General features: G+C 48.1%; 1 protein-coding gene across 1 annotated transcript in view; it reads left to right on the top strand.

Annotated features, from left to right (window-relative positions):
• The first annotated feature begins 224 nt into the window (after positions 1 to 224).
• LOC105565731 (histone acetyltransferase KAT7) overlaps positions 225 to 14114 on the top strand; it is a 41694-nt gene continuing 27804 nt past the window's right edge. Inside the window, exons 1-9 of the mRNA XM_012019159.1 lie at positions 225 to 463; positions 676 to 1144; positions 1231 to 1473; positions 1573 to 1833; positions 1910 to 2092; positions 2683 to 2971; positions 3076 to 3367; positions 3536 to 3780; positions 4052 to 4238. Coding sequence (XP_011874549.1) covers positions 446 to 463; positions 676 to 1144; positions 1231 to 1473; positions 1573 to 1833; positions 1910 to 2092; positions 2683 to 2971; positions 3076 to 3367; positions 3536 to 3780; positions 4052 to 4238 — 2187 coding nt within the window. The 5' untranslated portion in view covers positions 225 to 445. The remainder of the gene's footprint in view (positions 464 to 675; positions 1145 to 1230; positions 1474 to 1572; positions 1834 to 1909; positions 2093 to 2682; positions 2972 to 3075; positions 3368 to 3535; positions 3781 to 4051; positions 4239 to 14114) is intronic.

Here is a 14114-nt window from a genome sequence, read left to right as displayed (position 1 = left end):
TAAAGCCCGTATCAGACTACGGATTGGGATTGGGATTAGATTGAAATTTAACCAATCACAGTAAAGTTTACTAATCTCAAGTTCAGTAACTTTTACTCTGATTGGTCAAATTTCAATCTAATCCCAATCCCAATCCGTAGTCTGATACGGGCTTTACACTGGTATTACCGATACGTCGCTGTCGCGCATGCGCGAAAAACGCGACCAGTCCTGACGTCACCGCTCGACGCGCATCTCCAGCGCGTCACGTGATCGACGTTCCGATGGTGCGGAGCGTCGGTGCACGTTACGGTGTGTGCTTTGTAAATAAAATGTTTTCCTTTAAGCGCGACGCGGGCGCGACGGGCGATTCCTGAGGGCAAGAGGGTCGCGCGGAACGGAAGCATCCCGACGGAGATGATGTTCAGTGATGTCCACCCGCTGAGCGAGAGGTAGCACCGCGAGGATGACGCCTAAACGGAAGGCAAGTGTATTTGTAGGTTACGGCAGGCGAAGGACTTCTGGGTATTTCCTTCGTTCGCCGCCGTCGCGATGATATCCGTTTGTTTTTCGTCGTTGTCATCCTCGTCAGGGTGAAAATTATGATTCTTCAGTCTGTTCGCCTTGAGGAGAAAGAGAAGTCGCCCGCAACGTACGCGTCAAGATGCCCGCGTACAGTGTAATGTTATTTTACAGACGACCAGTTCCGAGTCCACGTCGACGAGCAGCTCCGGCTCCTCGTCGAGCAGCTCGTCGAGCTCGGGCAGCGAGTCCAGCTCGTCCGACTCGGACAACTCCAGTAGTTCCGCCAACAGCCAGAAAGCGTCCGACGCAGAGAGGACCAAGAAGAAGGTGCCGTTCCCGGTCACCCGTCATGTCAAGTCCAAGGCCGAGACGGCGTCCGCGCCGCCTTTGGAGAATAAGAGTAAGGACAGGCAGCCGCCGAAGTCCAGGCCGTCCGTGTACTCGTCCGAGTCCGAGGAGTCGCCCATCAAGGCAAAGTCGCCGCAAAAGAGGAAGCCGCCGGCTAAACCGAAGGCTACCGCTACCGTAGCGCCGGTCGTGAAGACGCAGAGATCTCCCACAAAACCGGTGCCCGCATTGGGACAACATAAAATTGTACCTGTTTCAAAGCCTGTCAATGCCAAGCCCAACAAATTTTCGGGTGAGTTCGTAATTCAGCTTAAATATTTTATATTTTATGTCTCTAAAGCAATATACATAATTGACAAGATTAAATTAACTGTTAAGGTTCCACGGGTGCCAACAGCAAATCTCCCGAGAAATCCGTGAAATCAACGGAACCGGTCCAGAAGAAATTGAAGAAGAAGAGTATATTCAGTCCGGAAAACAGTAGCGAAAGTGACAGCGGGGTTTCGGCGAAAGTTAGCGTGGTGAAGCCGACAGGTAGTTCTGCGAAATGTTCCAAAAATCCACCTGCTAAGGCAAAATTGAGTGACCCCAAGCAGAAACCCATAGCAGCGAGCAGACCCGGTAAAGAATTCTATTCCATGTATATATCAACGATCGCAAAGGTCTTGATATTCGAATATAACTTTATGCACTGTTTTTTTTATGTATTACTTCCTGCAGTCGCGAAACCTGTGCAAGCGCAGAAGTCGGACAGTTCCGCGAGCTCAAAGAGTTCTGGCGGCTCGGCGTCCTCGGGTAGCTCGGACAGCAGCTCCGATTCGGAATCGTCCGAAAGCGTCACCAGTTCCCAGCCGCAACCAAAAAAGAAGGAAACGCAGTCCAGCGCGCTGACGAGTAGCACTGCGACGAGTGTGCCGCCCAAGAGGCCTTCGGCGACAGTCGCCCCGGTAAAACCGCAAAAAGCAGTCACAAGACGGCAAGGTTTGTTAAGTTTACCGATGCGTCGATATTGTACATTAAAGAAGAAGGAAGAACATGAATATGGCTTTCTGAACAGGCGCTAAGGGTCTAAAGAGCGACAACGATGGAGACGCGTCCGCGAGTGAGAAAGAGCTGGACGATCGTGAAGCGTCATCTTCGAAAACGGTGGCGAAGGGCAAGCGGAAGCTGCAAACGCGCAAAGGAAGTAAATTGCTTCAGCTGCAAGCGAAGGCAGACAGCGATTCCGAATCTGACACAGGTGTGGACAAAAGATAGTTTTATAACTGAAAATCTCATTCGATTCAAAATGATATTGACTATTTTCGATTATTTTTCTATCCATTCTATAAATTCGCCTGTTCTACAAATATTCGAGTTCTTCGAGTCCCTGCAATAATTGCATCAAAACACGTTTGTTTTACTTGAGTCCTGCTCATGGTAACAGTACAACATGGCAATCGCATTCAAGTAGGAAAATAGTGTTAAATCTTATTCAACGTTTATTTTACTCGTGTATTTCTACTTATTAAGTATAACGAAAATGTGTATCTATAACGGTGCTCTTATAGCCCGTCGACGTTAATAAACGAACAATATTTGTACCGGCTATGATCGGCCACCAAGTCGTTCTAACTTCTATACCGCCGTCCACTTCACTTCTCAGTTAGAACTCGAGCGAGCAACGTGTATTTTAAGACTATTATCGGCAATTAAATATAGTGAGTATTACAATATTAACAGAACATCGTTTATAAATACATTCTGCGTACACCATCGACTCATTCGCGAACCAATAATACGCGAGTACGTTTGTAAATTGCACTGACTTGTACGATATGTTGAGAGTAGCCGAGAGCAAGAGGAGCACGAGCAAATCGCCTGTTAAACGCGCTGGACCGTCCGCTGCCGTCAGACAATCCTCCGGAGCCAGTAGATCAATGCAGAATAGCGGTGCCGCCAATACTACAGGTGGTAGAACAAATCAAGCGTCTTACAACCGAGCGCGCGCCACAAAGGAACGTGAATGTCCACTGGCTGCATCCTGCGATTCACGGGGTCATCTCTCTGGAAAACTCGACTCGCACTTTACTCTGGAAGCGTGTCCGCTGTATCACAATACCACGCCCCAAGCTTGCGTGTAAGTTGCAGTTCAGATTCCAATTTGTTCAATAATGATGTTGAACTACATGAAAGGCACCGCGCGTATCGATGTCAAACGTAAAATAATATTGGCTTTTCCAGAGAGTTTTATAAGGAGAGAAAAAAACGAGAGGAGGAACGCAAGAAGGCGATAATGAATCTAACTAAGAAACCCAAAGGTGTTCATCAAACTACCGAACAACGCAATTACCAACTTAAAGTACGTGAGATGAGGAACAAATGGAAGGGTAATACCGGCGATGGTAATGAAAGCGATAGCGGCGGTGAATTGCAGGGGAACGAAAAGGACAAGCAGCCTCGGCTCAACAATCTCACACCTGATTATGACTTGAAACTGTTTATGGAGGCCCAAGCGATAGCCAGTGAAAAAGTCGTGAGTATTTAATTTACGTCTCATTGTCAGTTAATATATTATTAGGCTGTGAATCATTGATATTTACAACTTCAATTGATTTTTATTGAATTTACTTTTGATTAAATGTGTCCCAAGTGCGTGTTACTGCGCTCTTCTATCAACATCGGTGCTTATTTTATATTTAAGGAAAAGGAGGTGCAAGAATTGGATTACGATGGAGAGGGTAGAAACGGTGGTGGCACTAAAGTCGTGGAAATGGGGAAATGGGAAATGGAAGTTTGGTATCAAAGTCCATATCCTGAAGAATATAGTCGCGCTCCGAAGCTTTATCTTTGCGAGTATTGCCTGAGGTATGCGAAAAGCCGTCAAGTTTTGAGGAGACATCGAGAGAAGTGTTTGTGGAGACATCCTCCGGGACACGAAGTATACAGGTAAAACACGTTCTATTAGGTATTCTTCCTCTATTATTTACGCTCGCATTTTACGTTGTGGGGCACTTGTAAAAATAAAACAAGATAATTTCTTGATCAAATGTATCCGCGAAATATTAGTGGATCCAGATTAAAAGAGATTAACGTTAAATGCTTCAATTTCTCTCTTTAATTCTTTCAATATTTCGGATTTTCTTTGTTCAAGTTACGTAACGTCTGCCATTTGAATTGTTCAAGGTAGTCATCCAAATTATCGCGTGTTATTTCACAGGAAGGACAAGATAGGCGTGTGGGAAGTGGACGGCAAGCGATACAAGCAGTATTGTCAGAATCTCTGCTTACTGGCCAAATTCTTCCTGGATCACAAAACATTATACTACGACGTTGAGCCGTTTCTTTTCTACGTCATGACAATCGGCGACTCCGAGGGCTGCCATACCGTCGGATACTTCAGCAAAGTGAGTACATTACCTGCTTGACTAATCGCCGGCTAATCGCCGTGTCAATTTGTATTCGGTTCATAGAAATATTTCGCGCGATCGCGCCGCCGTTATTTTTCCGAGTATCGAGATTTCGCAGCTAACGATATCGGCACTGCAATGAAATGTTTTCGCGAGGCGAAAACCGAAGATCTCGAAATTTTTCAATCCGAAAATTCGACGGAATCGACGAGTTCCATCGTTTGGTCTACGCGATCCCCAGGCCTTCTTTCCGCGGCTTAGCCGGCTCCCAACCCCGCCGACCTCGTAATAGCATCCACGTAGCGTGCACGGATTACGCGAACAAGGGTACGTAGGGAAGAGGGTGTCTCGTATCTCTGACCTTTCTTCACTCCCACCCTTCCCTCCCATCCTCCCTCTCGCCGCCGCCAGGCCTGGCGTACGCATACACACGTTGCCCCGAGGAGTAGAGCGAGGGTGGGAATCACGCACGCCTATTTACCGCGGGACACAGCATCGCTGGGAGTCGAAATCTTCACCGACGTTCAACGACCTCTGACCCTGGCAAGACGCGCCGCCAATCCGCCTCCCCGCCCTTGCCCTCAACCCCTTTTTCTCCTCTCCCTCCCCCCCCCCTCCGCGGAGATGTGGCGAAAATTTTCTCCGGACTCGACTTAAATTTTTCCTCTCGCTCCCCCTAATTCCTTTGTCTCTCGTCTCGCGCCGGGAGACCCCTCGTCTATCCTCCGCGACCGGCGATCCGTCTCCGTCCCGAAACCCCCTTTCTCCTATTTCTTTCTCCGTTCTACGAGAAAGAAATCCCGCCCGATAGCGCCAAGTGAGATGAAAGGGAGGATTATCCGTTCTGCAAATTGTTACGCCAACGTCTTGACAAGAGGATCGTTTTGTCAGACCTTTAGCACTTGTCGTTCAATCGACTCGACTGTCTCGTTTCATTCATTATACGGGGCGTCCGTCTGTTGCTATTCTGCGGATTTTTCGGCCAACTCTCGATGTCCTCTTAGCGAGAACGTCATAATGTTTCTAGTCGTCCAGTAATTAACCAAATTTGGCAAATCGACCGAAGAGTGCGTCGTCCAAAGGTGATTAAGATGGGATGAAATAGCCTTTTCTCGACGGAGTCTTCTTCCTACGATTCCTCGTAATACCAAATAAATGAGTATCTTATAAGTCTAGGAATCATTTTTTGTCTCTTACTTTCTGGCACAGCCGCAAATTTAATTTCAACAATCTTCATTCATTGGCAAGCAGCAATAGAATTTCGGCGACCAGTAATATCGACGTGCTTTCGTATTCATGATGCGAGTTTGTTCGATCAACTGTGCTCCACGATCGATCGAAGGTATGCCTTGATAGCACAAATTGCATGAAACATCTAATCTTTATCGTTATTGCCGAGGGATATCAAGTCGCGTTATATCTCGCGTAAAAGAGGGCGTGTCCCGCCGTGAAATATTCAGTTAAGTTTCCAAAGTATCCCCTTCGTTCAGAATTATATCACGACTCCCTGTGAATCCCGTACGAGCCACTCACACACCTCGATCTAAAATAATGTTTCAACTTAAAAGTGTCAGCTTCAACGAGGGTAAAATGACGACGAGTCTAAGAAGACTCGTCTCATTCTCGAGGTACGTGCGTCATGCGCCACTCTTCGGTTAACTTTCGGATGAAGCGCTTGAAATCGGGAACAATGCCCCCGTCGTATCAATATCTCGGATCCATGACAGACGTGTGTGTAATTCTGGGCACACGTTACGCGCGCGGATACGAATCCCTTTACCTGCGAAAATAGACTGACATTGGTTCCCGTTTCGCGGTATTAATATCTATTAATATCGGCGAATCGTCCCGGCGCATCTCCTCTGCTGGCCGACTGGCAAATTATGTTACACTCCGTATAAAAGGGCGTAACTCGCTTCCTGCATCCGCAGCAGTGGCGGCGGCGGCGGCGGCGCGAAGTCAAAATCTTTATAGACGTTCAATGACCCCGACCCTGGCCAGACGGTCGCAGGGTAACGCCGGCGGTGGTGGTGGTGGTGGTGGTGGTGATGGTGGTGGTGGCGGTGCTGCTGCTGCTGCTGACGGTAGTGGTGGAGGAAGCGGTGGTAGTAGCAGCGACGGCCGGGACACGTGGGGTGAAGAGTGCGGGGGAGAGAGAGAGAGAAAGAGCGAGAGAGGGTTGAGGGTGGTCCTGCTGCTGGCGCGTACGTACGCTATGCATGCGCTTCAGTAGACCAGGTGGAGGAAGGCGCGCGAGGGCAGGAAGGGTAGTCGAGCGGCTGGGTGGTTTAGGCGGTTGGCCGATGGCGGTGGCCCCGGAGAGAGGTGGTAGTAGCTGCCGCGGAAGGGGTTGTGCCGACGGCTGCGGAGGGTGTCGGCGCAGGAGGGGAAGGAGGGCGTCGCCTGCCGCGTCGGGTCGTCAACCTTTCTGCGGCACTGCGACGTCGTCGGGGTCGTTATTATTTCCTCCTCTTCCCCCCTCTGCCCCTCCTCCTTCCTCCTGCTCCTTCTCATCCTCCTTCTGGTCCCAGCGTGTCTTTGCACGCTCTAGTCGTCTCCGTCGTTCTTCCCCCGTTCTTCCGGTACCACCTCCAAGAGGTGGCGCGTGTTGTTTTCCTCCCGTCCTCTTCTTCGTGTCCCGTCTTTCCGTTCGGCTCGTCTTAACACGCTCCTTCGACGCCACCCTCCGTGTTTCGATCCATCTTCGTATCCTTCTTCGTTCGTTCGTTCGTTCGTTCGTTCGCTCGCACGGCTTCCGAGGTCGCGAGATCTCGCCTTCAACGATCGCTCATGCGTGTACACTCGTCCCCCCCCCCTCTCTCTCTCTTCCTCTCTCTCTTCCTTCCTCTTCGGATAGGTAAGCAGTTCGCGCGAGGTGTCTTTTATCTTCACATTCTACTTGTCTTCTTACGCAAGCTTCTTATCCTCCTCGATCTATCTCTCTTGTCGCATGCGCGTAATTTTCGCAATGATCGTTCACGCGAGTTTGCTCGATTAATCTTCACATCGCTTCAGTATGTTCCAGATATTAACGCTAAAGATATTAATATGTTTAAAGTGTATAAACCTCGATGGGCCAATCGCCCGTCAGCCTGACATTGCTCGACTACTAAAACTATTAGGAAAGGAAGCCGGAAGGATAGAGACAACTGGCAGAATTTCCTAAAAGCCCTAGGCTCCAGCTAGGAGTGACAGGAATATGTATATATAAGCGTATAAATGTGACTTGTTTGATTTCAAACGCCATCCTCTCTAATGAGGAATTTGTTATCAATGTCGACCCGACGTGAGAATCTTCGTGCTTACCGCTAAACCCGAAGCGGATATCCGACCTTCTTACGTCTCTACGTTCCACGACGATACCGTCGTCGTCTCCTCGTCTCGTTCTCCTCCTTCACTGATCTTTCTAATACGACACCACTGCCGATCGCGGTGAATATCGACTCGATATTGAATTTCCAAGCGCTCGCTTGTCTTTGAGCGCCGCAACGTTCCACCGGTCGGTTTCGCTCGCTCCGCTTCAACCTCGTTCTCTGCTCGCGTTTCCACGCGTCGAATTTCATCTCTCTCCTCCGTATTCGCTTTTCCGTCTCCCGTCTACGTCGCCGTCGCCGTCCCGTTAAACCACAATGTCGGCGTCTCACCTTGACGTTGCGGAACGGCTACCATCTTGATGCGATCACCTGAGATTTCCGAGAGTAGCGAAGGAGCAGAATTTTGTTCAGCTCCCTCTTTCCTTCGGATATATGGTTTCTTGTTCGCCAAGTGGAAATTTACGGCCGGAAAACGCGAGCAGACCGCGACGCTTCCCGACACTCGGATCTGGATTCACGCTTGACCATAACCGACGGGATGTGGATTAGCCGGGGTGGTATCATCCCGCGTCACCCCGCGGTCTGTGGATTATGAGCTGTCCGTCTTCCCCCTGATCCCTGCGGACGCAGAGAATAACGTTTGTACAGTTGACGGGAAAAGAAAGCCGTTCTCGAAGATGAATTCAGTTTTAACAGTCTTGCTGCCTAGGCGATTACATTTTTCTTTTTACGACCGAGACATCTCACGCAATAATTATGTTTTATTTATAACGAACAAGCAATGATATTTTGTTATAGTTGCATTTTGCGTGGAGTCTTTTCAGAGCAAGTAGTAAAAGTGTAAACACCTAGACTGCAATCACAATGGTTGCACTCGCTCAGGATAGCTGCACCGATAATGTCGTTTAGTCCGGCGATCCGAAGATACGTACCTCTCGGTAGACGACAACGAAGCTGCTTTCGCCTTTATTCGCGGCAATTTCACAAAGACACAGAAACGACCTCGGATCGTCCAAAGTAGTTTAGAATCGTTCACGAGCTCCGTCGTAAAAGTTGCCCGATATCCCGCCCGCTCTTCCTCTCGTGGCTTGACCTTTGACTATTCAGACATTGACATTTTGCGATGCAACGACGTGGTCGTTCACCCCACGTAACTCGGTCGTTGACCTTGAGCCATCTGGCCGTTGACCTCGCGAGTGTCGCGGCTGTCGACCTCCTCCGCCGGGGTCCCGACGTTGAACTTGGATAATCGCGCTCTCTTCACCTTGAGCGGTACGAATCCGTCCTCCGTGTTATCAGGGATTCGTCAGAGTCCTCGATTTCTATTACCGTCGGTGCGCTCTCGCTTCGCGTTGCGCATCTTCGCTCGTTCTGCGAAGGTGGAATTCTGATCGAGCCCAAGGCAGCCGAGCAGAAATTAAGAGGGTCGGATTGAGGCGTGAACGTTTACAGCTTCCGCCGTGTTTACTGAGACATGAAGACGAGCTGTTCTTCCGCCATTCGAAGCTTCTCCCCGCGCCTATTTGTTCTCAGCACGAGGTAATGCAACCTCTTACTCGTCGCAAGTAGGGATAATTGGGCCGAAGGTCATTGCGATGAATATGAAAGATGCAGATCCTGAACGGAATCTTGTGGTTATTACTGAATGAAACGAACCTTTGAAGGGTAATATCGGATACGCTGAGAATAGCCGAGGAATCGATAACAGAAAGATTATTAAGACAATCCAGTGATCCAAAGAATTTAGTCTCTTAGCTGCGGCAAGGGTATTTTTGGGGGAAATTACCGACAAATAAGATGGAAACGCGTTACAACATATTGACCTAATTCATTATTATTATTTCCGTCTATTAATCTATGTAAAGATTATGTAACTAACAATATCAAATTAATAGCAGAATCGATTATCGATACAAAATTATGATTTTTCTTGTGTAATTGGTCTGAGTTTGCGATGGACATGTGTAAAAGAAAGTCCTCTATTATGAGATAGGATTCTAACGTGAGATAGTAGGCTTTCAACGTCCAAATTCAATCACACATCTCTTTCGCAACGATTACACGATCTGACAATCAATTTTCCACCAAACAGATTTCCCTCCAAGGGCAATAAATTCGTGGTAGAACCAACAGATGATGCCTATTAATTTAGCAGAAACTCCGTTATCTCGTATTAGGATCCTGTCTCATAATAAGGGACTGTCCTCTGTACGATGCGGCTAAAAATATAATTATGCGCTCCAAGCATAATAAATTCACGCCCGATTCCAACCGAATCAATCGAAATGAGTCTAAACACATCCCCACCGCGTGACCCGTGTTTGCGACTGCGTTCTCTCCCGAAACACAACCGCGACAACGCGCGAGCGTGGTTTTAATGAGATTCAGACTACATTTAAAAATCGTGCTCCATTGGATATCCCGAAAAGGCAAAACGCGTGTCACATGAGATCCAGACGGAACCGGTTCTACGGGGCCGACAGGTCCCAGGTGCGGGGCCCGTTTTCCGATCCTGAAATCCTTGTGTCGTCTCGCGTTGACCGAGGACGCGCGGCGTGCGCCGCCTCTTACAAGTAAAAGGAAATTTTCGGTAGTCCGCTTCTCTAATCGCCGAGATCGGTGACACGTATCGAATAATCGCCGCTGTAATCGAGAGGTTCTCTTTTACCTTCTAATATTGCCGGGCTCTTGTACGGATATATCGTGGACGCCTAATAAGCCCAATGCTCACGTTTCGACACATTTTCTCCCGAGCCATCTCCCTTCCTTTTCCTAGTTACTTTTGTTACATAAAGATGACATTTTCTTGAAAATTATGTAACGTATGCGTCATTTTATCAAGTAGAGTTCGACTTTAGAACTTAATTGCGGAAGAATTATTACAGTGAAAGAAAAACCATTGATACCCGAAGTTAATGTGATTATTTCACTTTATGGAAATCATAGTATTTGAATCTTGTGGCAAACCAAATAAGAATTAGTAAACAAAAACGAAAACGAGGGAAAATGTTACGATAGCTCCCGACTCCGGGTCGGTTGTAACACTACGAGGGGTCGATACTAACAGTTTTAAATAATCAAAATCAAAAGTGTTTATTCAATGAAAGATGATAATTTCTCTTGTATTAACAGAAACGGGCTAAAATATTCATATTCTCATACAACAACAGCAAAATAAAATCTTCGCATGCTTGTTCATAGACTGATACATCATTTGTACCCCTATCGGTCTTTCTAACTTTGGTCTAACACTGTCGAAAGAAATAATTTTACGGCCTTAAAAATTTTGTTTATTGCACACGTCCCACTCAATACCCAGGCCGCAGGCGTTCTGAGACATGTTGTAGCTTGTTCAGCTTCATTCGTCAACCAACACACTCATGCGCGTCTACTCCTATAGCTGCAGATATTTGAGCTGTCACTTTTGTCCCCGCTCTATCCTACAACTGATAAAGTAACCTGCAACACAGTTGAAATAATGCAATATAATTTATATTATTTTTAAACATTGGCAAAATCTACTATGGATCAGACATAAGTGGCGCACACGTGACGTATTAATGTGTTCTAGTACATGGAAATTCGTTAATTTAATTTATTTGTCCATAACTTACTTCCGAAATATGATAATATTGATAGAAGTCGTCAAAGAGATTGACGAGTCAACCGAGTCGCGACTTGGCCAGGAAGAGAGCGCGGGACTGTACGGGAACCACGAGTAAACGAGACGGTGGTATCCTCTTACGCAGGTATTCTAGACGATAACCAGTGCGAAGGAGACACAAAAAAAAAGTAAGAGGGCGATGACTGGCAGCGAGACGTGCGTCGAAGTGTGCATCGAAGATCGCTAGTCGCAACACGCTTACGGCCGCAAAAACGAGGAGAAATCGGGTAGGTCCTGAGAAAGTTCTTGAACAGAGTCCATCGTGGATGGCTACAAAAAATCAGGGAGACTATAGACCAAAAAAAAACGAAAAGAAGCAAAGTATCCGTGTGACGCCTGAAACACTCTACGTGATGTAGAAACGTAGATCCCGCGCAATTTTCCTGGATTCATCGGTTGCCTTTTGTTAAAAGCGTAAGCTTCGCATCTCCGCTGAATTTTCAGTCGCTCGATGAAAACGCGTCTACTCATTCGCAGCTGCGATATTACTTGCATGCTATTTGAGTAAATTTGAGCCGGAGCAATATTTGTGAGCCTATATGTACTCGCATTCGAAACGCAAGCACGACGCGGTATTATTTTTCCTGAGTGCATCAACGAGATACCTGTCCCGGACGCGGAGGGAGAGAGAGAGAGAGAGGGAGAGAGAGACATGGTAGAGGGAGAGAAAGATGGATATTCTTTTCGACGTGGGAGTTCGGTGAAATTCAATCCTCGTCCAGATAGGGACGACGATAGCGAAAGAAAATAAGCATCGAATATAAAAGCGTTGTCGATACATCGCGCTGTGTAGCCGAATCTACTTGATCACAGATTAGCGCTGTAAATTAATTACATTTGTCACGCAGTACTATAATTTTAGTATCATCGCCACAAAAAAAATAAAACAGTAAAACAACAAGACCTCTCGATCGTCCACTCGAAATCTAGCCTTTGCAGTAAAGCCTTTGTCGCGGTCCCATCTCCGAATTCTAAGGCCCAGTACTCATAGTCAGATCGTATATTCAAGCCTGTCTCAAGATCATCTTTAGATACTCCGTAGGCAATGAAATGTTCCGTACAGCATCTTTAGATAAATTCAAGACTATGAATACCGATCTAAAGCGTTAATAGAGTTTTTACATAAAAATACATAAATAATAATTATCGTGTAACGACCGGATCGTCGTATATCGTCGCGATGCGGAAACAAATGTAGGTAGACCTGAATTTTCGCGAGAGTATTGGATCCATTGCGCCTCCCAGCCAATCGGGATCCCAATAGTCATAGGACTAACTGGTACCCGCACGACGTGGAAGTCGCGAGATAAAACACAGGATGTTTCCACTTTGGGCGGGAAAGGGCGTGAAAAATCGGCGGACGCGGTTTCCGTGGAAACGCGACGATCCACGGTCGCTCAGGGCTCATTTGCCTAACTTCCGGCGGTGCGCCAGTTAGCCCGTCACGGACGGCTCCGTGCGTTATATATCCTGAATAATGCATAGGGAGCGGTGGAGCGAGAAAGAGGGCTCGGAAGAACGAGGAAGAGAGAGAGAGAGAGAGAGAGAGAGAGAGACGAGCGACGAAGGAAATGAGAGAAGAAGATTAAGAGAGAAGAGAGAAAGAGTGGAGTCGAGCCGACGTACCTGCGCCCTTGCGAGAGTGGTTCGGATCTGTGAAGGGTCCGACGAGAGAAAGCCCTGTCCAGCGTATATAATATAATAAATAGACAGACAGGGAGTCCTCTCAGTCGGACATTTATACCCGTGCTTTATGCCGGGCCAGAGAGGAAAGACGAGTAGCGAGAAAAAGGCGAGACGGGACAACAGTGAACCGAGAACCTTGGTCTCTGATTCTCTCGCTGGATTTTGGCTGAAGGACAACCCGGAGGAAACACAACGAACATTGGTCACGAGAGAAACCACGGATCAGAGATGATAGTATTTAAAATGAGGTTTTATAATTTTCACATGGCCATCTTGCCTCTAATTGGGGGTGGATAACGTTAGGATCAATGCGCACTGTGTGCGTCAGATGTTAGCGGCCGCTCGGGTGGGTTCGTTGGAACTTCTCTCTTGTTCCGGGATGCACGGGCGATTGCAGCAGCCTGACAGGAAAATCGATCGCAGCGATCGGAAGTATCCCTTCTCGCAATTTCATAATCCGACGGACGGAGTCACGGAGGAGCAGAATGTCGGGAATTCTTCGAGAAGCTCCCCGAGCGGGTCCTCGGGGATGGAGGACTCGAGAGGGGTGGCGATCAGCGCGGGGGAGGAAAGGATGAGGAGGTCGACAGGGGGATTTTCCAGGAGACGAGAGCTCCCGAGGCTCGAAGGAAGAACAGACGGAGAGCTCCCGGGTGGACGGAAGAAAAGGATCGGCGCGGCAGAAGGGTCGCGCGCAGGAACCACCGCAAAAGGGAGGAAGCGAAAAGGATGAAAGAGACGGCAGTGGTAGACGAGACGAGACGGGCAGACGGGCGGGCGGGGTACGAGGGTGAGAAGGACGAAGGACACGAGGGTCGGGCAATTTTCCTTAAAAATATCCCGCAGACGGTGGCCCGAGAGCGAGAGGGCGAGGAGACGCTAAGGGCGGCTGCTGGGAATTGCAAGCAGGCAGGCAGGGATAAGGGACACGGAGGAGGGATGACGTAGGGTAGTACCGTCAGAGAGTAGTACGCGTAGTAGTAGTAGAGATCGTCGATACTATACGCGCCTCGCTTCGTCGAGAAGAGGTTGGGGTAGGCTCGCCCTCCGCCGCCATCCTACCATCCGTTCAACTCTCTAGCCATCCCCTGTTCCCTTATCCGCCCCCGCGGCCGTCCTCTCGCACTATCTCTCTCTTTCTCACACATTCTCTCTCTCTCTCTCTCTCTCTCTCTCTCTCTCTCTCTCTCTCTCTCTCTCTCTCTCTCA

Source organism: Vollenhovia emeryi, unplaced genomic scaffold (genome assembly GCF_000949405.1).
Source record: "Vollenhovia emeryi isolate VEMERY1.0 unplaced genomic scaffold, V.emery_V1.0 DF939149.1, whole genome shotgun sequence".
Classification (NCBI taxonomy): Eukaryota; Metazoa; Arthropoda; class Insecta; order Hymenoptera; family Formicidae; genus Vollenhovia; species Vollenhovia emeryi.
Note: the sequence above shows the minus strand (reverse complement) of the source record. Positions and strands in the feature narration are given on the sequence as shown.